The sequence below is a fragment of the Chiloscyllium punctatum genome, chromosome 7 (assembly GCF_047496795.1).
Source record: "Chiloscyllium punctatum isolate Juve2018m chromosome 7, sChiPun1.3, whole genome shotgun sequence".
NCBI classification, from domain to species: domain Eukaryota; kingdom Metazoa; phylum Chordata; class Chondrichthyes; order Orectolobiformes; family Hemiscylliidae; genus Chiloscyllium; species Chiloscyllium punctatum.
The window spans coordinates 73,321,624-73,345,530 of NC_092745.1; the positions used below are offsets into that span (position 1 = coordinate 73,321,624).

The 23,907-nt window shown below is 39.7% G+C and overlaps 1 protein-coding gene across 13 annotated transcripts in view; it reads right to left on the reverse strand.

Moving 5' to 3' along the window:
* dock7 (dedicator of cytokinesis 7) overlaps positions 1-23,907 on the reverse strand; it is a 166,750-nt gene that overhangs the window by 58,647 nt on the left and 84,196 nt on the right. For 12 of the 13 annotated variants that reach the window (XM_072574020.1, XM_072574016.1, XM_072574024.1 and 9 more), the window contains 9 exons: positions 22,475-22,570; positions 17,689-17,829; positions 16,717-16,830; positions 15,620-15,790; positions 14,172-14,311; positions 10,796-10,965; positions 3,842-3,996; positions 1,831-2,013; positions 1,234-1,369 (listed from right to left, as the gene is read on the reverse strand). In XM_072574020.1, coding sequence (XP_072430121.1) covers positions 1,234-1,369; positions 1,831-2,013; positions 3,842-3,996; positions 10,796-10,965; positions 14,172-14,311; positions 15,620-15,790; positions 16,717-16,830; positions 17,689-17,829; positions 22,475-22,570 — 1,306 coding nt within the window. The remainder of the gene's footprint in view (positions 1-1,233; positions 1,370-1,830; positions 2,014-3,841; positions 3,997-10,795; positions 10,966-14,171; positions 14,312-15,619; positions 15,791-16,716; positions 16,831-17,688; positions 17,830-22,474; positions 22,571-23,907) is intronic. The other variant, XM_072574022.1, reaches the window with a different exon arrangement.

The window sequence follows — 23,907 nt, forward strand, 5'->3', positions numbered from 1 at the left end:
ACTGGAATTCATGTGAAATTAGTTGTGCTTGGAGAACAGAGATATGCTGCAGGCTGGAAGAACACAATAAGCCAGGCAGCATCAGGAGGTGGAGAAGTCGATGTTTCAGATGTAACCCTTCTTCAGAACTGGAGGTGGGTGTAGAGGGAGCTGCAGATAAAAGGGGTGGCAGAGGCAGGGTGGTGGTGGGGATAGGTGAAGACAGGTAGAGGGTACAACCTGGTTGGTTAATGGGAAGAGTGAATCCAGTCGATGGAGGGAGGAGTGGGAGGGAGAGAGGCTGGAAAGGGAGTTGGGGGATGGGAAGGGAGGTTATTTGAAATTGGAGAGCTCAATGTTGAATCCTCCAGGCTGTAGGCTTCCCAGGCAGAAGATGAGGTATTGTTTCTCCAACTTGTGGTGTGGTTCACTGTGGCAATGGAGGAGGCCGATGATGGTCATATCGGAAAGGGAGTAGGAAGGGTACTTGAAATGGACGGTGACTGGGAGGTCCGGTCGACCCCTGCAGCAATGCTCAGTCCCTAAAGTTACGTTCGGTCTCCCCAATGTAAAGAAGACCACACATTGCTCCTGATGTGGTCTTCTCTACATCGGGAAGTCCAAATGTAAATTTAAGGAATGGTTCGCTGAGCATCGCAGCCAGACCTGCAGGAGCTGACCGGGCCTCCCAGTCACCACCCAATTCAAGTCCCCTTCCTACTCCCTTTCTGACATGACCATCCTCGGCCTCCTCCATTGCCACAGTGAACCGCAATGCAAATTGGAGGAACAACACCTCATCTTCTGCCTGGACATCCTATACCACAGAGGATTCAACACTGAGTTTTCCAATTTCAAATAACCTCCCTTCCCATCCCCTCCCCCTTCCTTCCACTCCTCCCTGCCACCAACCGGAGTCATTCTTCCCACTGACCAATCAGGTTGTACCCTCTACTTGTCTTCACCTACCCCCACTTCACCACCCTGCCCCTGCCACCTCCTTTACCTGCAGGATCCCCTCCACCCACTCCCAGTCATGAAGAAAGGTTACACCTAAACATCGACTTCTCCACCTCCTGATGCTGCATGGCTTGCCGTGTTCTTCCAGCCTCCTGTCTGTCTAGTTTGGATTTCAGCATCTGCAGTTTTTTTGTCGCAAACAGAGATATGGCTGTGAAACAAGGGACTGACAAATATACAGTGACAAAAAAAAAGGTAAATAGAGAATAATGATAGTGAACCAGATTAATATACCTAGTTGCCCTCGACTACGACGAACCATCTCCTGCCGTGCGCCAATGCTCCCAAGTATTGCTTCTTCAAGTTTCGCTTTCATGTCCTTCGATTTTTTGAATGTCAGACTATTCATTCGTTCAAAAGCTTTCTTGCCCTGTATTGATTTGACCATAAGGTTAGTCAATGTTAAGAAATTGTCCCCTAAACGCTTATGTGCAAAGTTTGTGCTACTTCTTTTTGCAAGTGCTGATTTTTCCTGGGATAAATTCAAGAAGTGGCTACATTTTTGGGGTGTCTTCTGGTGAACTTGGACAAAGAGTGTTAGTAAGGCATTTGACCACAGAGGGCATCAGAAAAAAAGTTCAATTCTAACTTCATCTGACAACCATATATATATGTGAACATTGCAGCAAAAAGCAAAGGGTAACAGTCAAAAGCATGAATGAAGATGGTTTTAAACCTTTCACCCGAGTGAAATAACTCATACCAATTGTGGTACCTGTTGCCCCTACTATTCATGGTTGACAAAGTGTGAAATGTACAAGCTTCTCAACATATTTTAAAAGAGACCATAAAAGAAACACAAAAGTTACAGTGCTTCTGCTGCAACTGTACCTTGTATTCAAAGCATGACACACACAGATACATCAAGTCCAACAGGCGGTTTAGTTGGAGAATGGAGAGATCTGCAAACCACTTTTGTAAAATCATGTTGTCTGCATTTTTTAAAACCCAGAGAAGGCAAATCAACAAGCTGCGGCTTGATTCTGCTGAGAAAGCTGTATACTGGCGCCCTGTCTAAAACAAATCAAGGAAAAAATCTGTTATTCATATTCCAACTTTATGGTTTCTAAGTATTATTGAAATTCGATCATTGACTAACACTCATTTGCTTTCTGCCATTTCCAGTATCCCACCTTTACATTTCCTATTTCATAAATGCTGTTCTTAGATAATCTAATTGGGAAGTCTAAGCTTGGGTTAAGGTAGCATTTCTGCCTGAGCCAGATCTTTGTGTTTAGTGCCACCCCAGAAAGTGAGGTAAATAATCTAAGATTACAGGTCCATGCAGTACTGCGGGAGTACTGCATTGCTGCAGGCACAATCTTTCAAATTAGAAACTGTAATAAGGTTATCTGCTCTCTTAAATGGACATAAAAGATTCTGTTTGAAGGGAGACAATTCACCCAACATGCCAGCTAAAATCTATCCCTCAAATGATATCACAAACAGATTATCTTGTCATTTATCTTACAATGGAAAAGGATATGGAAGATATAGACTGTAGGGAAATAGATGGTGACATCTTGCAAAATGTCCAGATTACAGAGGAGGAAGTGCTGGATGTCTTGAAACGGTTAAAGGTGGATAAATCCCCAGGACCTGACCAGGTGTACAGGACATTGGTTAGGCCACTGTTGGAATATTACATGCAATTCTGGTCTCCTTCCTATCGGAAAGATGTTGCGAAACTTGAAAAGGTTCAGAAAAGATTTACAAGGATGTTGCCAGGGTTGGAGGATTTGAGCTCGGGAGAGGCCGAACAGGCTGGGGCTGTTTTCCCTAGAGAGTCGGAGGCTGAGGGGTGACCTTATAGAGGTTTACGAAATTATGAGGGGCATGGATAGGATAAATAGGCAAAGTCTTTTCCTTGGGGTCAAGGAGTCCAGAACTAGAGGGCATAGGTTTAGGGTGAGAGGGGAAAGATATAAAAGAGACCTAAGGGGCAACTTTTTCACGCAGACGGTGATACGTGTATGGAATGAGCTGCCAGAGGATGTGGTGGAGGCTAGTACAATTGCAACATTTAAGAGACATTTGGATGGGTATATGAATAGGAAGGGTTTGGAGGGATATGGGCCGGGTGCTGGCAGGTGGTACTAGATTGTGTTGGGATATCTGGTCGGCATGGACAGGTTGGACCGAAGGGTCTGTTTCCATGCTGTACATCTCTATGACTCTATGAGCTGTTTGTATACATAGCTCTGAGCAAATTGGCTGCCATTATCCCATACATTACAACAGTGACAAAGTACCTAATCAGCTATGAAGTGCCTTAGCATAAAGTTACAACGAAACAGACTAGTCACCCCATCCAATCCATTCTACATGAGCCTTCTCTCACCATACTTTGAGTAATCTTATCAGCATAACCTCCTATCAAACAGGCTTCAGGAGTTGAGACTGATGAAAATTAAGAGAGAAAATATGAAGTATTTCATTTCAGTAGAAAGATCAAGAGACAATATAAACTAAACAGTGACATTTTAAAGAAGGGCAGGAACAAAAAGACCAGTGGTCCCAATAAGGGGACACTCTTTGAAGTTAGCAACATAAATTGAGTGGCCCTTTAACAGAAGATAATTAAGTGCAAGTTACTTTTTTTCTAATATCTTGTTCTGAAAGTTCTTTTCAAATTACTGTCCATTAAAGGCACGACAGTCAGCTCCTTATCTAAGTATCAAACAGTGGAACTCTTTATCCTCTTAGCCCTTGTTTCTAGATAAAACCTTAAAACTGTTAGATCTCAATCTTGTCTACTCTTTTTTAAATGGGTGATGATGCATTTGAACCTACGGCTCTCACTTAAATTCCCTAGTAATAAAAAGAGAAAGGCTTGTGTTACCCCAGAAGTCAGCAAGAAACTACTTGGTCGGGAAAGCTGTGGAACTGAGGCTCCTGCGATTGCCATGGCGACGGTTTGATTGATCATGTTGCTGCTTTCACTCTCATAATCATCTGCAGTTACAACATTGGGACGTCCTCGCTGATTGAGGGATTCTTGCAAGAGAGAAAGGCAGAAGAAAGGGGAAAAGATAATATCTACTATCATACCCGAAATGTTTACCTCTGAAAAAACATTCTGGAGGAACTAACTCCCCAGTAATACTGATTCAAAAATCAAGTGTGGATGTTGCCTAGCCAGATTTGGTTTTTTTTAAGAGACTGGATGTAAATTTCACTCTTGTGATTTATTTCTGATTTACAGTCTCTTGAAAACAACTTCCGACAAAAACTGGCTTTCTGTTAAAAGAAAACAAACCTGTTCAGATATGCTATAACACACCTCCATGTCGGATTGTGCTTGAACCCAGGCCTTCTGGAAAGGTTAACCTCTCAGTAGCTAACTACCAGATAAGAAGCACCTGAGATGTTGGCACTCATCCAATTCTTACATCTTGACGATTGCCAACAATTAATCCTCCCATAAATGGGGACCATGCCTTCAAACACCAAAGTCCCAAACTCTGATATTCCAACCCCACCCTTCCCCTGACCACTTCTCTCTCCCTCTCTTTTCTCCTTTAAGAGACTCTTCAAATAAAACTTAGATTTGACTTAGCTTTTGGTCATCTGTCCTACGTGCAACTGTATGTCAAATTTTGTTTGATAATACTCTTATTAGCATCGTGGGGAATTTTGCAACAGGAAAGGTGCCTTATAAATACAAAATGCTGTTGGTGAAAGAAGTACAGAGGAGGGGGGATTTCCTGTACCAACGGTGGAGTTGAAAAGGGAGCCAAGTCACACGCCTCGTCCTTTCTTTGCAGCTGCAACAGGCCTCATCTCCTCCTGCTGTTCCTCCCCAAAACCAAGGGCAACCCCTCACAAAATCCCCAAAACAAAGCACTCCTTTCTCCTGGAGGCTCATTTCAGGACTCCAGTAAGGTAGAATAGCATAGCACTCATTCTCCATAGTTGAAGTCCTCAGAATATTTCCAGGAAAAGTGTTGATACAGTGTTGTTGAAGTCATTTTCGGATGCATCTGCAATGTCTTATTCAAATGCACTTTATCTCCATGGAAACAGTAAAAACTGAGCACGAATTTAAGTAGCATTCAAATCCTCAGAACAACTTTTTACTCCCATTTGGAAAGGCTGTTGATTGAAGTGTGATCCATCTTATTAGTATGCAATCTCTTCACGGCAATTTTAAAAATATCAACCTGTTAGAATGTTAATGTCACAACTTTATGGTTATTTGAGGTGGGACTTGATCCTTGGATCAGCTGTTTCTAGAACATACTTGTGGGCGGCATGGTGGCACAGTGGTTAGCCCTGCTGCCTCACAGCGCCAGAGACCCAGGTTCAAATCCCGCCTCAGGCAACTGAGTGTGTAGAGTTTGCACATTCTCCCCGTGTCTGCGTGGGTTTCCTCCGGGTGCTCCGGTTTCCTTCCACAGTCCAAAGATGTGCAGGTCAGGTGGATTGGCCATGCTAAATTGCCCGTAGTGTTAGGTAAGGGGTAGATTTAGGGGTATGGGTGGGTTGCGCTTCGGCGGGGCGGTGTGGACTTGTTGGGTTGAAGGGCCTGTTTTCACACTGTAAGTAATCTAATCTAAACTTCAACACCTTACTGAAGACAATGTGCCAAAAGTGGCTCAACTGACATTGATCATGAGCCAATGTTGGATACCACAGAATTCCTTTAGCACCTAAATGTACCAGGAAAATCCATCCCATAAAATGTAAAAAGTGTATTTGACATTTTAAAAAAATGGAGGACAAAGAGATAAATAGAAAGGGACATAAGAAGAGTTCCAGTCACAACTACAGAACAAGTTGTATTTTTGTTTATGGAATCATCAAAGGGCATACATGTTATGCAACACATTGTTCATTTCAGAGGGCAGTTAAGAATCAAGTAGATTGTCGTGGTCTGGAGTTACATATCAGCCAGACTGGCTAAGGACAGCAGATTTATTTTCCTAAAGGGTATTAGTAAAACAGCTGGGTTTTTATGATACCAAAACAGAAAATGATGGAAAATCTCAGCAGGTCTGGCAGCATCTGTAAGGAGAGAAAAGAGCTGACGTTTCGAGTCTAAAAGCTTTGACAAAGGGTCAGTTAGACAGATTCCAGCATCCACAGTAATTTGCTTTTATCCTGGGTTTTTATGATAATCATTGATTGTTGCATGGCACCAACACTGAAACTAGGCAAGAGGTGGGATAGTATGAAGTTATAAAGGAACTCAAAATGAATATCAAATTCCTTCAAAAGTAACTGTTGATTGAACCATTTATTCATTAAAACATGGTTATGTTCATTGTACTAGCAAGAATATTGTTTTTGTTTTGTGCTAAAACTTCTAAATGGATTAAACAGCAGGAGCCACTGTGATGGGGAAATGAGACTCTTTTAGAATTGATGAGCTTGGATTCATATATATCTTCTGGTCTTAGCTCTTTTCCAGTTTCTCTTCACTTCTTCAAGGAGGCACAGGTGAATGATGCACTAACATGCAAAGTTTCTTAGTCACTGATTGAAGGCTACAGCTTTGTGGGCGGCACGGTGGCAGATTGGTTAGCGCTGCTGCCTCACAGCGCCAGAGACCCGGGTTCAATTCCCACCTCAGGCGACTGACTGTGTGGAGTTTGCACATTCTCCCCGTGTCTGCGTGGGTTTCCTCCGGGTGCTCCGGTTTCCTCCCACAGTCCAAAGATGTACAGGTCAAGTGAATTGGCCATGCTAAATTGCCCGTAGTGTTAGGTAAGGGGTAGATTTAGGGGTATGGGTGGGTTGCGCTTTGGCGGGGTGGTGTGGACTTGTTGGGCCAGAGGGCCTGTATCCACACTGTAAGTAATCTAATCTAATCTTACAGCACCTGGTGAGGAGAAATAAATCAGCATTCTTCAGGCTTCAGAGTTTTTATGAAAAGAAAAATGTACCCTGCAGCCGTCTCAAAGCTCCTGCCAGTATTTTGCAAACCCACAAGCTGTTCAGTTGCCCAGAATCCAATCAAATAATTGTTGTCATATCCAACAGCCTCTTATTAACAACAGGTCACAACTCCACAAACCAATCAGCTACCTGTTGCTGGTTGGATTTCACTTTGTACAGGATTACAGAGAAAAAGCAAGAGAATGGAACCCAATGCTTATTCAGACAGACAGTGCAGGTACAACGGGACAAATGGCTTCCTTCTGCAATGCAACAATTCGGTGATTCAAGAGAGAGGTGACAGTGACTGCACATGACAAAGTATAGCATTAACGAGACTTGCTAAACCAAAAGCATTGCGAATTAGGGGAAAACTCTCACTGGTCAGAGTCATACAAGCACAAAGGAAGATGGTTATGACTGCTGGAAATGAATAATTTCAGTCCCAGAAGGTCACTGCAGAAGATCCTTAGGTGAGGTATTTTCGAATTTGTTCAGAGATGTTATTCCAAATTTCTGGAGCAAGTGGGACTTGAACTTGGGTCTCTTGGTGTAGAGGTAGAGACACTACCACTGCACACAGGAGTCCCGTGTTCCTCAGGCTAGTGTCCTCGGCCCAATCATCTTCAGCTGCTCCATCAATGACCTTCCCTCCATCATAAAGTCAGAAATGGGGATATTCACTGACTGTACAATGTTCAGTACGATTTCTACTTGCTCAGATCATTCTTATTGCAGCAACAGCTGGACAAAATTCAAGCTTTGGCGACTAAGTGACAAGTTACGTTCATATCACTTAAATGCCAGTCAAAAACCAATTACTCCTTGACATTCAATGCATTACCATGAATCCCTCACTGTTAGAATCCTGCAGGTTACCATTGAAAACAAATTGAACTGGACCAACCATATATTTACTGTGGTTGCAAGAGCAGACTGACTCTGCGAATTCTAAGGCACATAATTTACCTCCAGACTTCCCAAAGCCTGTCCACCCTCTGGAAGGCAGAATGAGACAGATTATTCTCCACTTGCCTGGATGATGCATCTTCAACAATGTTCAAGAAACTCAACATCATCCAGAATACATCAGTTCATGCTCTCGGCACCCAATCTACCTTGAACATTCAATTTAAACAACCACTTGCTCCACCACAAATGCACAGTGGCAGCAGTGCATAATCTATCCAAGATGCACTGTGACAAATCAACATGGGTTCTCTGACAACACTTTCAAACCTGTAATCACCTCAAGGGATAACGGGAGTATAGAGCATGGAACACCACCATCTGCAAGTGGAGGGGAGGTGTCATAGTGGCAATGTCATCAGATAAGTAACCCTGAACCCCAAACTATTATTCAAGAGATGTGGGTTCAAATATAAGCAAATATTCAGTAAAATCTGGAACATGCAACAGTTAGCTTAATGGTGACTATCTAAGTGTTTTCATTTGTCATAAAAACAAATCTGATTTACAAAAGTCTTCAGGGAAGGCTAAAGAAAATCTGCCATCCTTACCTCATCTAATCTAATTGTGACTCTGGACCCACAGCACTGTGGTTGACAATTTCACTAGCCTCACAGACCACACAGTTCAAGTGCACTTAGGGAAAGGCAATAAATGCCACAACAGCCAGATTGTCCACACTCATGAATGAATAAAGCAAAAAATGCCCCTCCAAACCACACACTTGCTTTTACTATCACTATTTCAAAATCCTAGAAATCCCTTCCAAACAGTAATACAGAGGTACCCTCACAAGATGGCCTATGGTTCAAGAGGGCAGCTCACCACCACTTTCAAGGGCAATTTATGAATGGAGAACAAATGTTGACTTCACCAGAGATGATCACATTAAACATTTTTTTAAATCCACAGGTTCTACAGGATCCAATATTTCATCAAGTCTCCTCGAGTGTGGATATTATTAGACAGTTCAACTCTAAAGGAGGCACTATGGCCTCTTTTGTTTTAATCAATTCAAGTACACATCCAATAGGAACATGGGATAATAATCTGAAATATGAATATAACAGCAATTCATTCCACTTTAACTCCAGTCATCACCGAAATAATGATCAAGTGCAGTTAAAGATTGACAGTTTCAAAACACTTCTTTTGCTTCTCAATACAAGAACACAATGCAATGAATTCCCATTCTGGGTCAACTCCCCCTCTAACAGCACTGTGGGTGTACCTTCAACACATGGACCACAGCCAGTCAAGAAGGCAGCTCAACAGCACCTTCTTAAAGTCAATTTGAGAAGCACAATCTAGCCAGTAATGCCCACACCCATGAAGAAATAAAAAGAGTTAAAGCAGTTTGTATAAATATCATACACAGCATTTTTAGGTCTTCCCTTCTCGAACTTTGCAGTTTACTGATGTCTCATAAAGACAGTCCTTTTTAAAGCATTCTTCTGAACTTGAACTTAACTATCATTTTCCTTGATGTGGAGGTGCCAGTGTTGGACAAGTCCAAAGTCACACGACACCAGGTATAGTTAAGTCACCTGATAAAGGGGTTACATTCCAAGAGCTTGTTTACTTCAAATAAACCTGCTGGACTAAAACCTGATTTCATTTTCATTCAAAGGGAAACCCATTGGGGTTGATGTGAGATGTTTTGCTCTTACTCGTATTTTGGGGTGCACTTTTTATCCCAAGCATTAGTTTTTAAGTTACTTGCAATATCAAGGAAACTTCCGGCCATCTGAGTTCACTGGTTTTGTAAAATACAGCTGCTGTACTGAGTAACTTACCCTCAACATTGTGCTGGAAATGTAAGAAATGCCAACAATTCAGTTTTTCTTGTTTGCTCACCCTCAATATCTCCCTTTTTAATGGATTCCCATTTTAGGTCTGTTACTTACCTTTTATCTTGAAATAAAAACGTTTTGTTTGCTGAAAGCTGATTTTTAAGATCATTTTTCATGCACTCAAAACCCTGAAGCTTATTCACGAGCAAGGAACAATTAAATCTAGTAGGGGTACTAATCTAATGAGTAAACCTGGCAACACACCAGATTAAAATGAGCTGCAGCTCTCATTCATGACTTAACATCTCCTAATCCTTTCCTAAATCCTTTTGACATTATGTTACCTACCAGATCTGTGCAAAGTTCTGTAGATTGTTCCCAAATATAGCAACCTTATCAACACTAAACTGCATTTCTGAACCAATATTGTCTCCACTACAAAGATCTCAACCAGTGTAGCATCATGTAACTCATCCCTGCTTTTGTCACATATGCTTTTGTCACCTTCAGACTCAATGAATCTCCATTCCCCTGGTTATCTCCAATTGTCCTGAAACTTCAATTAATCTAAATCTCTATGAGCTGTTTCAAATGCTACCTAATCTTCTGTATTACCCTTGTAATACTGGCTTATATTAGCTACAGTTGCCTTACATTTCAAATTCTAAATTTTCATCTCCGTGTTCAACTCACTTCACAACTTTCCCTATTTTTTCAACCTCTTCCAGACTTACAACCAGCCCCAATTGCCAAAGCATCTGTTCCTCTTCTTCCTCCATCTCGCTCAACCCTCCTCCCATTGGTTTCCCCTACAGCATGCTCTTGAATTCCTTCCCTAAGCCCATCCATCACTCTGCTTCAATTTTGTGCTTCAGAACCCTTCTTAACTTCACTTCTAAATCCAAGTTTTTGGTCACCCCTCTTGTTAGTTCCTTAAGCAGTCCACTAATTTTCCCTCAATATTAATGAGAAACAATTCGGAATGTGTTTTTATTATATTGTAGCATTTAAGTGCAACTTGTTGCAAGAAAAACTTTGTTAACCTTGTGAGTGGCCATGCAATGGAATTCTAACAATTCACTCTATATTATTACATGCCTTTACAACAAACAACTTTTCTAATTTCAAAGAGACTCAGCAAAAGGTTAAATTACCTGTGAAATCATATAGCTGTGGCACAGACTCCATTATGATACCAATTATCGGTAAGTATAATGTGGCTACCCGAGCTTTCACATCTACATCAGCATATCGAGGATCGGAATCATGACTCGACAGCAAATTATGAACAACGTTGATAACCTTCTTGTGCAGTCCAAACAAGCTGTAAAATTTCAAATTATTCTGAAAGATCATCGAAACCACCAGCACAACATTAACATTTACTAGCTCAAATCCTATTCCTATTTGTATCAAAAGGTTTGCCACCACAAGAATTAGATTAGAATCAGGGAGTCATAGCCAAGAGCAAAGTTAAGAGTGATAGGTTTACCTAGGGCACATTTCCAAACAAGTCCTTTTAAAAACATTCAATTATATAATTATCATCAATATCTTTTATTTTGTTTTTCTATTCAGCTAATTTTTCTATCTGCAAATGAGTACTTCTTCTACTTCATCCCTTCACTATTCTTACAGCTTCTTTCTTTGAGTTTCAACTACACTTTTAGCCTGTATGTAATAAGCACAAAGACAGAGTGCAGCTCTGAAGTTAGTTTTAAGAAGTGAAACTGGACAGGTGAAACGTGTAGCAGTAGAAAGAGTGTTTTTAGTAGTTTTAACATAGTTACAGAAAAGGACAAAGACAAAACAATAGTTGGAGTTCTAAATTGGGGTAAAGTAATTTTATTAAGTTGAGGAAAAATTTGTCAAACAAGTCGACTGGAAGCAGATGTTTGAGCATAAATCAGTGTCAGAGCACTGATAAGTATTCAAGGAGGAGATTGAACAGGTTCAGAGTAAACATGTTCCCACAAAGAAAAAGAATAAGATGCCCAAATGTACAGCTGCCAGATGTCAACCATTTACAGCAATAGATAAGGCAGAAAAGAAAAGCTTATATCTGACACCAAGAATTACAGAAAGCTGAGGAGAATAAAAATGGATAATAGAAGAAAGTCTTATCACGATTTCCAATCCTCATTAAATACAGCAGGATGCAGCCCACACTGCTAATGTTCTGGCTCTCTTTAAAAAGGGAGTGAGGGATAGGCCAAATAATTGTAGGCAAAGGTGAGGACTGCAGATGCTGGAAACCAGAGTTTAGATCAGAGTGGTGCTGGAAAAGCACAGCAGGTCAGGCAGCATCCGAGGAGCAGGAAAATCAACATTTCAGGCAAAAGCCCTTCATATTTAATTGTACGCCAATCAGTCTAAACTCAGTAGTGGGCAATTTTTTAAAATCAATTCTGAGAGATGGGAAAAACTGTCACTTAGAAAGACACAGATTAGTCAAGGACACTCAGCATGAAGTCGTAAAGGGAATATTTTGTCTTACAAACATCATAGAATTTTTTTAGGAAGTAACAAGAAGGATGGATGAGGATAATGCAGTTTGTGTGGTCTACATGGATCATAGCAAGCCTCTTGACAAGGTCCAACATGGCAGACTGGTTAAAAATAATTAATGTCCATGGGAACCAGGGGTATATACCAAGCTGGACACAAAATTGGTTCAGTTCAGGAAACAAGGGGCAATCACTGATTGAGAGCTTTGCAATTGCAAGCCCATTTCCAGTGAGGTTCTGCAGAGATCAGCACTAGAACTCCTGCTTTTTGCAGTACATGTTAACAATTTGGATGAAAATGTAGGGGGCACGATCAAGAAAGTTTTCAGACAATACAAAACATTGGCCATGTGTTTAAAAATAAGAATAGCTGAAAACTGCGAGAAAATATCAATGGGGAATGGTCAGTTAGGCAATAAAGTGGCAAATGGAATTCAAACTAGAAACGTATAAGACAATGCACTTGGGAAGGTCAAATAAAGAAAAAGAATAAACAATTCTTGGAAGAATGCTGCAAAGAAATGGGGGACGCCGGAGTGAATATCCAGAGATTCTTGAAGGGAAAAGGATATACCAATTAGGTGGTTAAGAAGGCATATGGAATCCTTTCGCTTATTAGCTGAGATACAGAATGTCACAGCACCGTTATGCTGGGACTGTATAACTTAATAGTCAGGCCACAACATGAGTACTATGTGCAGTAATGAACACTTCATCATAAAATGGATGTAACTGCATCAAAGAGGGTGCAGAGGGCATTTTCAAGAATGTTGCCAGGACTGGAAAAATGCAGCAAAGAGGAAAGAATAGACAGGCTGGGTTTGTTCTTCTTGGATACTTGACTGAGATGTTCAAAATTCCAAAGGGCCTGGATATTTGGATGAGAAGGGCCTTTTTACTTTAGCAAGATGAGGAGTGCCTAGGGGCAGACGTTTAAAGTGATTGGTAGAAAGAGTTCAGGGGAGATGAGGAAAAGATAGTTCATCATGCAGGTGGTAAGGGTTTGTAACTCACTGCCTAAAAGAGTAGTAGAAGCAGCAACCCTCACCTCATTTAAAAGGTGTCTGGATATGCATCTCAAGTGCCATAACACTGCATCACACCAAGTGCTAGCAAGTGTGAATAGGCTGGGTGTTTCTTTTTTGGCCAGTGCAAACACAATGGGCCAAGTAGCCTATTGCTACGACATAAACTTTTTTATAATTCTGTTAAGATAGATCTAGTCTTTTCAACTTATTCTCAAAGGATAACACTTTCAACCTAGGAACTGATCGAGCTAACATTCGCTACGCTTCCTCTAAGGTCAGCATATTCTTCCTTAGGTAAGTCTAACACTTCACAAAGGACCCCAGTTGTGGTTTCACTAAGGCTCTATACAAATGTACTAAGATATTTTCACTCTTGTTCTTTAATTCTTTTGTATTAAAGGCTATTGGGCAGTTTTCTTCCTAAATGCTTACTGTACTTGTATTTTAACATATGTGATTTGTGTATGCCCAGGCATCTGGATTCTTCTGAACACCAATATTTTCCAGTTGATCACAATGTAGAAAATACTTTCAATTTTTCCAAGATTGATTATTTCATGTTATTTTATATTTAATTGCATTTGCCACTTTCTCGTCTACGCACTTAATCTATCCAAATCCTTTCTGTAGTTTCTTTATGTCTTTCTTACAGTCTCTTTTCCCACTTAACTATGTACCAAATTTAGATATATTAATCTTGATCCTTTCATTTAAGTCACTGATATATGATTCTAAATAGCTGCAGGCCAAACACTGATTTTTATAGTACTGCACTACTCACTACCTGCCAAATGCAGAAAAAACTGTTATTCCTATTATGTGTTTTCTATCTGTTAGCCAATCCTTAATCCATACTGTTACAATGTTCTTTCATCAGGACTAATGCGAAACAAACTTTAATTTCCTCCCAACAGCGCAAAGAGGGTTTTTTTTTGACATAAGTAATAAAGACCCGAAGACAAACATACTACAAACAGGCACCTTTTACAACTTACCCCTCTGCCTCTGGGTCTAGAATAAGTGCTAACTCAGTAAGTACAAGTCCTGCTAGGTAGTGTTGCTGACGGAATGGAACTGACAATTCAAACATATTAGCAATCTTCTGGTCTTGAACAATTGTAGAAAACCCAGAACTCTGGAAAATTCAAATAGATTGGAATTAATAACAACATCAGAACAGACAATTCAATTTAACTAAATCAAACTTATTCTTCAAACAATTCCACTGTCATATGTCAGCCTTTTTCCCAAATCCCTTTATTGGTCTTTTCTTAGATCAGTTTTTGGACTAGTCTTAAACATTGTCTTGGTGATTGCTGCAATCTCTCACCCTGATGGTGTATTCCACAGTCGCAGAACTCCACTTGTAATGTAAATTTTCCTGTTCTTTCTTTAAGTTTTCCCATCCTTTCAATATTTCAAGGATCCCTACTAAATTGCTTCAGTATTACACTCTATTCCAAGAAGAACCATTTTTGACAGATGTTTCTTGTATTTTTCTCAGACAGACAGCATCTTAAAGACTTTGTGTTGTGCTTTACATTTCTACACCTTTCTTATGGTGTGGAGCACCACTCTAATCTTGACTCTGATCTCCAGCATCTGCAGTCCTCACTTTCTCCCAAATGTGCATTAGCAGAGTGAAGTCTTGAGCTAACAAAGATATGAATGAGGCCTTCAGCAGCTGAGGCAAAGGTGGAGTTAAGTGATGTTATTAACGTGAAAATAGACGGTGTTAGTGATGGTGCAGATAAAAGTTTGGAAAGTCATCTCCAGCTTCAAGTGACACCAAGGCTTTGAAGAGTTTGGAATCAATATCTGGTGGTTGCAATTTGTTGTGATAAAGGAAATGTAAAAGGAAATGTCTTCCCAACATTTCATAACATCCTGATATTTTTTTAAAATTTTGCCATAAATCCCACCATTTCATCAACTTTTCATGGTCCTATTCACTTGAGGCACACTTGCTAACATGTAAATCAAATCCCTCTGCTTTTCTACATTACTTGTTTTTCCAGGTACAACTACTATTTTTAGTTAAAGTTACAAAATTTATTGTATCACATTTACTGACTTTGAACTTCAAGTACAATCTTTTGTCCATTCTGACATCTTGTCTTTCTCTCTTTGCAGCATCCTTTGGACCTCAAAATTATTTACTATTCCTCTTTTTTTGTAGCATCTGCAAATTTGGATCCAATTCACTCTTGCCTTATATCTAAATTATTGCTGGGCACAGTGAACAGAAATAGACTTACACAGAATACCACAAGACACTTCCAAACATTCTAAGAAATTACAGGTACCTGCAATTCTGTATACCCTCTTCTAAACGGTGTACAGTTCACCTTATTTAACCTTATCCAATAATCTTCTGTCTAGTAGCTTTTCAATGGCTTTCTGAAAAAAAACTTCAACATCACATGGCAGTGACAAAGTGTACCTGGCTTGTTGCAGAAGATACAGAGGGAGATGGAGAGGATGGAGGTGTAAGAAGACTGCATGGTAAATTCAGTGTCACATAATGCTCATGACTGCATACGATTCGCAGGAAGTCCAATCTCAATGACACAAGCATACTTGGAGTCTGTAATGCATAAAGCTTTGAAGAAACCTAGACAAATAGTAGGCAGAACTTTTAAATAATAAAATCACTAAAAATAACTAGATAAAACTAAAGTGCACAGATCTGTAGGCCAATCAAAATAAATTTGTTTACGACAACAATAATGATTAAAGTGAGTCTTTCTATTTGGCAGACGGAGTTATGCTCAAGTTTTCAGCGGTGTTGCCATATTTGTCGACAGTAACTATATTTCAGAAAGTAATGGAGAAACACAGCAGGTCTAGCAGCATGTGTTCAAAGAAAAACAAAGACAATGTTTCAAGTGCAAGGGACCCTCAAGAGATGTTACCCAACCTGCTGTGTTTCTCCTGCACTGTATTTTTGTGTCAGATTTCCAACATGTGCAGTTCTTTATGTTTATTTCAAAAAGTAATGTTGCATATAAAATAAGATGGGATTTTTTGGCATACTATGCAAGAATAAATTGCTATAATTGCAAATTCTTTCTTCTGTTATCATACCTAAAAATTTTATTATCAATTTTACTATTTTAAAAAATTGCTTACAGTAAAGATAACACAAACAATTTTAAACCATCTTATCTGGTTCCTGTAGAATTGATGACACTTCAAAATTTTCTGCTGAGTGGGGTAATGGAGGTTTGTGGGAAGTGAGGGGTATATTTTCCATTTCAATGCATCTAGGAACTGGACCAAGCTCTCATCAGTCTGATGCAACACTAGTTTGACGTTGTCCAGTTTGCTGCCAGCTAGCTGACCATGGAATAGATCTGAGGATCTTCCTGGTATCTGTGGTTCAGCATTACATTAGATAGCAATTGAAACATCTGCGGTTCTTTAACTCTCTAGCTATTAGATGGTAATGACAAACTGTAAATCACATATTTTTAAAATGTCACAATCTGTTTAAAGATTTTTACATCCTGAAAAGTTAGGTGGGTATGTGTTCATTACCTGCTTCCAGTATGTTTTGGTTAGGGTAAAGACAAAGCCACGATCCATCACTGAAAACAGGTCATTGAGAAAAAACGCAAGACTGACATTAAGTCGCTCAATCAGTTCTATATCCTAAAAATAAAGAATAAATCATTTACACCATGAGCACCCTTTTGTAACTCTGAATTCAGGGAGCAGGGCATATCATAAAAACACACAGAAAATTTTCCACTGGGATTGATTAAGTCCAAAATTCACTTGTTACTTATATTTACTTATATTTGAATGGGTTCATGTTTGCCAGCCAAAATCCTGTACCCTGTCCAATAAAGGAGGTAAAAACAATGACTGCAGATGCTGGAAAGCAAATACTGAATTAGTGGTGCTGGAAGAGCACAGCAGTTCAGGCAGCATCCAATGAGCAGCGAAATCGACGTTTCGGGCAAAAGCCTTTCATCAGGAATAAAGGCAGTGAGCCTGAAGCGTGGAGAGATAAGCTAGAGGAAGGTGGGGGAGGGGAGAGAGTAGCACAAGTCATTCTTCATGCTTTGGCCCAGACAATACGAAGAAAAACCATGTCTAGCACAACGATTAGTAAACCCACATTGTGATAAACCTTCACTTGTCCCACTGGATAACAATCAGGGGAAGAAATTTTGGCTGATCATTTTGCTCATTAACCCAGAAGTACCCGACTGGTACTATTCCTGTACTCATGATGGTGATAGATTGATTTTTGGATATCAAAGTATTACGGAATATAGGAAAAACTTGGAAAGGTGGAGTTCATGCAGCCATAATTGTGCAGAATGGTGAGGTGGGTTCAAAGGGCTGGAAGGTCCGCTCTTGGCTCCCATTTCCACATGAACTATTCCCTGACATAAAACATTAAACATAGCATGAACTGGGGTCAAATGTGGTTCTATCTGGCTAACAGGTTCACATGCTCATTTGTGTAAAATCTGAAATAAGAGTAAATTCAGCTGTTACCTTCTGAAATCTTGTCACTATATCCCCTGCAATCATGCTAACCAATGCAGCAATGTCATCCATGAATCTTTCTGGAAATCGGGCTTTTCTTGAGGTGTCAAGTTTGTCAGAAAAATATAAATGGTGCACCATGCTTTTCACCTATTCAATCAATAACATATTACACAAACATTAGTTCTAGATGTAAATATTAATAAGAACATGCAGAATATTTTGGTTCAAGTATGGAGACAGAATCAATGCAATAATCTCTGGAAATTGGAAACTGCTATCTGAACCATAAGGCCTATCCTTCTATTCTTAGAGCTTCAACCCGCTGACCCACCTACAACCACCAACTCATCACCCTACCTCCCCACTAGCTAACTAACTCTCTTCAAAAACATATACAATTGTTGGCTACACCAGCATTTATTGCATCCATCCAAAAATGACCTGCAGAAGGTGGTGTTGAGTGGCCTTCTTGAACCACTGCACTCAATGTAGTATCGGTACATGTTTTTTCAACACAAACTGGCTTGAACATAATTGAAGAATTTAGACCGTTACTTGTAGAATGCTAACTTTCATCAACTGTATCGGCTATAATGCGATATCGGCCCCATTAGTTTAAATTACGTGGCTACTGCGCGATTTTCTTATAAAGCAAGATTGCATGAGAACAGGACTATCGCATAATATCAGAACCGACTACATTGTAAAAGGAGGGGGGTGTCATGGAGCATCTCCCCCAAGACTACCTTACAAATATGGTGCACCATAAAATGGAGCAGCTTTGTAAGATGTGGCGGCCCTTTCTAAATTATATAGACACAGATTTAACAGTAATAGTATCAGGGCCTTATATAGCCATGGGAATCAGTTTGGGCAGCTTGTGGGTCCGTGGGAGGGGAAAGCAGGAAAAAATACGGGTACAATGACTGGTGCTCCGCAGATAGGAGCTTCAGTGGAGGTGTGGTGAGTGAAATAGAATAAAGTAATGTGATATAATTTAATTTAAGTTAATTTGAATTCAGCTTAATTTAACTTTTATTCAATTTGATTGTAGTTTAGTTTAAGTTAAGCAGATATGTTTGTTCTGGTAAAATAGTAGACAGTTTATTATTAATAGTATTGTGATATGACACTGTTCTACTATCTCTATTTTTTGTATTTTGGTATTTTCTTATATACAGTTGCTTTTGTAAAAGATTTGAAAACGCGTTTAATAAAAATATTTATTAAAAAAAAGGAGTGGGTGCCATGATTTTGACCTAGCCACAATGATGGAACAGTAATACAATTACAAGTGAGAATAGTGTGTGACTTGCAGAGCTTCTTGTTCCCATCAAGCTGCTTTTCTTGTTCTTCTAGATGGTAGAAGTCATGAATTTGGAAGGTACTGTTGAAGAAGCCTTGGTGAGTTACTGCAGTGCATCTTGCATCTGCTCCATTGTTGGCACTGTATGTTGGTGGTGGAGGAAGTGAATGGTAATGGAACTGGAAGGGTGTCAACCAAATGGGCTGCTTTGTCCTGAATGGTTTCAAGCTTCTTGAGTGTTGTTGGAGCTACACTCATCCAGGCAAGCGGGGATTATTCTATCACATTCTTGACTTGTGCTTTGTAGATGGTGGACAAGCCATGAAGGGTCAGGAGATGGGCTTTGTGCTGCAGAATTCCCAGCTTCTGACCTGCCATTGTAATCACAGTAATTATGTGTCTTGTCCAGTCCAGTTCAGTTTCTGTTCAATGGTAACCCCCAAGATGTTTAAGGTAGGGTATTCATGATAGTAATGCCACTGAATGTCAAGAGTTGATGTTTGGACACTCTTGTTAGAGATGGTCATTGCCTGGCACCTTTCTTTTTCTTTATCCTTTCATAGAATGAGGACATTTTTCTGGCAAGACCAACATGAGTTGCCCATCATTAGGTGCCCTAGACCTGAATGGTTTTCTCAACCATTTCAAAGGGAAACAAGATGAGTTTTTATTACAATCAATGACAGTTTTATCAGCACCATTATTAAGGCTAGCTTTTATATTCCAAATGTATGAACTCATTTCGAATTCCAACAATCCATGACATTTGCCTGAGTCTCTAAAGTACTAGTCCAGTCTAATTAACATTACATCACTACCTCCACATTGCATTCCCTTCTAGTTGTCAACCAGGCCTGACTCTTGGTCCAGGTCTTTCTACCTTTATGGAAATACCACTTCAGTATCTGAGGAGTTGCAAGTAATGTTTAATATGTGCAATCATCAGCAAACATCCCCACTTCTGACCTCACGTAGAAAGGAAGATCATTGAGAAGCAGCTGAAGATGATAGGTATAAGAATACTAAACTGAGGAACTCCTGCAGAGATGTCCTGTGGCTGAGATGATTGTCATCCAATAATCACAATCACCCTCTTTTGTGCTGGATATAACTACAACCTGCAAAATGCTTTACCTTTAATATCTATTGACCCCTCTTACAAATAGAGACAGACAGCTGAACCAAATCAGACTTCTACCTCTGTATTTACAACACAGTAAAATTAAACTAGCGAAAACCCCAGTAGTTACTACAATGGTTCCTAACCAGGCTTTTGAATAACCAATCCAAGACTTAGTGAATAATTAATACCAGACACGGGTCTTGTATCTCAAATAAGACTTAACTATTTATTAAATACACAATAACTACGGCAGAGAAAAAAATTAAACAATGATTTGAACTGACTGATGCCTATTCTTTAAACCCCAAACATTTGTTTTCAGCCTCCATTCTCACAAAAAGACAGAAAGGCAAACAAACATAGTTAAGGGATAAATAGAAGAAAGGAACAAAACTGATCATATTATTTAAATGGGTTTAGTGGGGCATTGTTTCATAGGCATTAATGTGGACTCCTTGGTTGCTTTTCTGAAATGTTGATCAGGGTCACCTTTTCAGTTCACTCAGGTATAGGTAGTAATACTTCTAACTCAGCTTTATACTGTCAGGCTCTGGAAGCTGATGTGGGAGATTGGGCAGAGAACTTTGAAAACTTGTTACGTTGTCAGAAGCCAAGGTCATCTCCCCCAGAAAATACAGCTCAAAAACAACTCAAATATGATTCTACTCTGACAGGCTGATTGTCTCTTCCTAAGACCTCAATTACCATTCAACGACTGCCATCTGCTTGAACATAGTGTCTTTTCCAGACTTGCTGGAACCAGTTCCTAGGTACTGACCTTATTAATAGTTAACTTCTACACTCTGTCTAAATACATCATTCTTCCTAGGGTCACTGCATCTATTGGATCATTTTTGGGCAAGACTCAGCTTGCAATTAGCCTTTTGGCCTGGTCTCAGAAACATAAAAAAGTTTATTTGGTCTGTTATTCTTCTTTTACCATAAAATGTTTCATAAGTCCAAAAGTCATCTTTAGTCCCAAACCAAAATCACTAAAAGTGTAAAACCAAAAATAATGAATAATCAGCAAGATTTCTACCACTCCAGTTTTTCCTACATGCCATTCTCAACCAAATCTTGCCTTATATTAAAGGGAGTCACCTCACTTCCCTTTTTGAATTCAGCTCTTTTATCCATATTTAGTCCAAGGTTGTAATAAGATCAGGAGTTGAGTGACTGATCCAAGCTGAGCATCAGTAGGCAGTTTATTGTTGCATATGTGTCACTTGGTAGCACTGTAGGTGATACCTTACATCACTTAGCTAAAAATCAAAAGTAGTCTGATAGGGCAGTAATTCGATTTGTCCTTCTTTTTGTGTACAGGACATAACCAGGCACATTGCCAAGTAGATGCCAGTGTTATAACTGTATGTCTAGGAATCTAAACTCATAATTCAGATTCTTAATTGCTAGAATCATAATTAGATTAGATTACTTACAGTGTGGAAACAGGCCCTTCGGCCCAACAAGTCCACACTGACCTGCCGAAGCGCAACCCACCCAGACCCATTCCCCTACATTTACCCTTTCATCCAACACTACGGGAAATTTAACTTGGATTGTGGGAGGAAACCGGAGCACCCAGAGGGTACCCATGCAAGACACGGGGAGAATGTGCAAACTCCACTCAGAGAGTCGCCTGAGGCGGGAATTGAACCCGGGTCTCTGGCGCTGTGAGGCAGCAGTGCTAACCACTGTGCCACCGTGCCACCCATAATATTCATTCAAAGTTTTTCCAAGTTCATTAATTAAGGTAGGTAGAGCCAATAAATGCCTCCCCAACAGTAAATTAAGTTAAATGAGAGATGGCTGTCACATGAGCTAACCTCACACAATTTCAAAGAAGCCCCTGTCCATATAACAGCATTACTTTCAGAGGCAACACTGCCTAATATAAAATGGGTAGATGTATGCTTTAGGAGACAAAGTCAAATGGTCCTGATGTCTGAGCTCTTAAATTATTATACAAATAAAATAAAACTAATTTCATAATTGAGGGCTGAAACTGACCTCTCTATCAACCAGGAAGGCACCCTGCCAAGATGGTTGTGGAACTGAATTTTAATATAACCGCAAATCCATAGCATGAACAAGGTTCATCCAGCAAATAGGGATCAGGTTTATATTGCGGAATCAGTTCCACCTTTGGTAGGAACAAGAGTGGTTTGTGATTTAGGATATTCTTTTATTGGGTTGGAGCTAAAATCATCAGTGTGCTCAGAAATTAAGTCACCATAACAAAGATCAAGCCTTTCCCACAAATTTCTTTACCAGCTAATGATGAAATCTTTAGGAATCATTACCAGGATTAAATTTTAAATTGCAGAGTTCACAAAGATGTTGCTTAATGCTATTCTACTCACCATTAATTCAAAGAAGAACCAGGCCTGGTGTAAAGCAGATTCACGCACACTCCCACTGCTCACAACCCATTGCAGCGCCAGTTCCTCGTGTAATAGCTGAGTCACAACACAGTAAGAATTATAAACTCTTCCAGTATAAATTCCAGATTAAGGACATAGTCATTCTGCCTGACCTCTACAAACATAACTAAATGGTAAATTAAGTATTTTCAATCTTAGGGGTTTTTTTCAGTCCCAGCTGAATTTAATTAACTATCTATTTTTAAACAATAACCAAATCTGTTTGTAAAACAATAAGTATGAAAGTACAGCTTTCCTTTAACAGCAACACATCTCATGAAATAGAATGCTTTTATCTCTGAGGGAGATAAAGGGAAGACAAGTAGTTTCAATCCCTAATTGGCATTGGGTTTCATTCCATTACATTTGCATGCTGGACACCTGGGATGATGAAAATGAGGACCTCTACTTGACATGAAGAAGTTTACCAAATAGCAGATCTATAAGAAGGATCCACAATTGAAATCAAAAAGATTTATTCTTCATCTGAAAATCTGATTTTCTAGATCTCTAGCAGCTTTTACTATTTTACTATTCCAAAATGACTTTCCTGCTATATGCTGTACTAGCAACAAAGGGTCACTGTACTCAAAACATTAACTCTGTCTTCTCTCTTTAGATGCCATCATCTGCTGTGTTTCTTCAGCACTCTGTCTTTGCATTTCCAGTATCTGCAGGTCTTTTGAGTTTTACACAACATTAGTAATGTTGTTTTGACAGTGAACAAATAACTTAGTGGAGCCCAAAGATGAAGCTAAGACCGTCTGAATTGATGTCTGGAATAGAGTGGTGCTGGAAAAGCTCAGCAGTTCAGGCAGTATCGAGGAGCAGGAAAATCGACGTTTCGGGCAAAAGCCCTTCAAGGTAGATTCATATCCAGTTATGATCTGTTCAATGCTGGTGTAGGCTCGAAAAACCAAATGGCCTATCCCTGCTCCCAATTCTCACCCTCTGAAAGACCATAAGACATAGGAGCAGAAATTAGGCCATTACCCTTTTTACCTTCTGAATTGATGTGACTTAGTGCATTACTTGGGTGCATTTATTCACTGAATAAAGGTAGATTCAATTTTAACCTCTTAGGATTTCTAAGGGAAGACCTATCAAAAGACTGTAAAATGCATGAATTGTCTCCATTGCTGAATGATTCTGAATGATTCCTTTATAAAACTTCAATATCATTAGAGAATTAAAATATCAGCCACTGCTGCAGTTGCTAAATATGCCCAGTGCAAATTTTAGACGTGGATGATAATTAACGACCAATTTGTTGAGAATATGTCCCCAATAATAAACTGCACGGGCAAGGAGGAATCACCATTCTGATGTTTGCTTAAAGAAAATTTTGTTTAAAGTTAGATACATTTATCTGT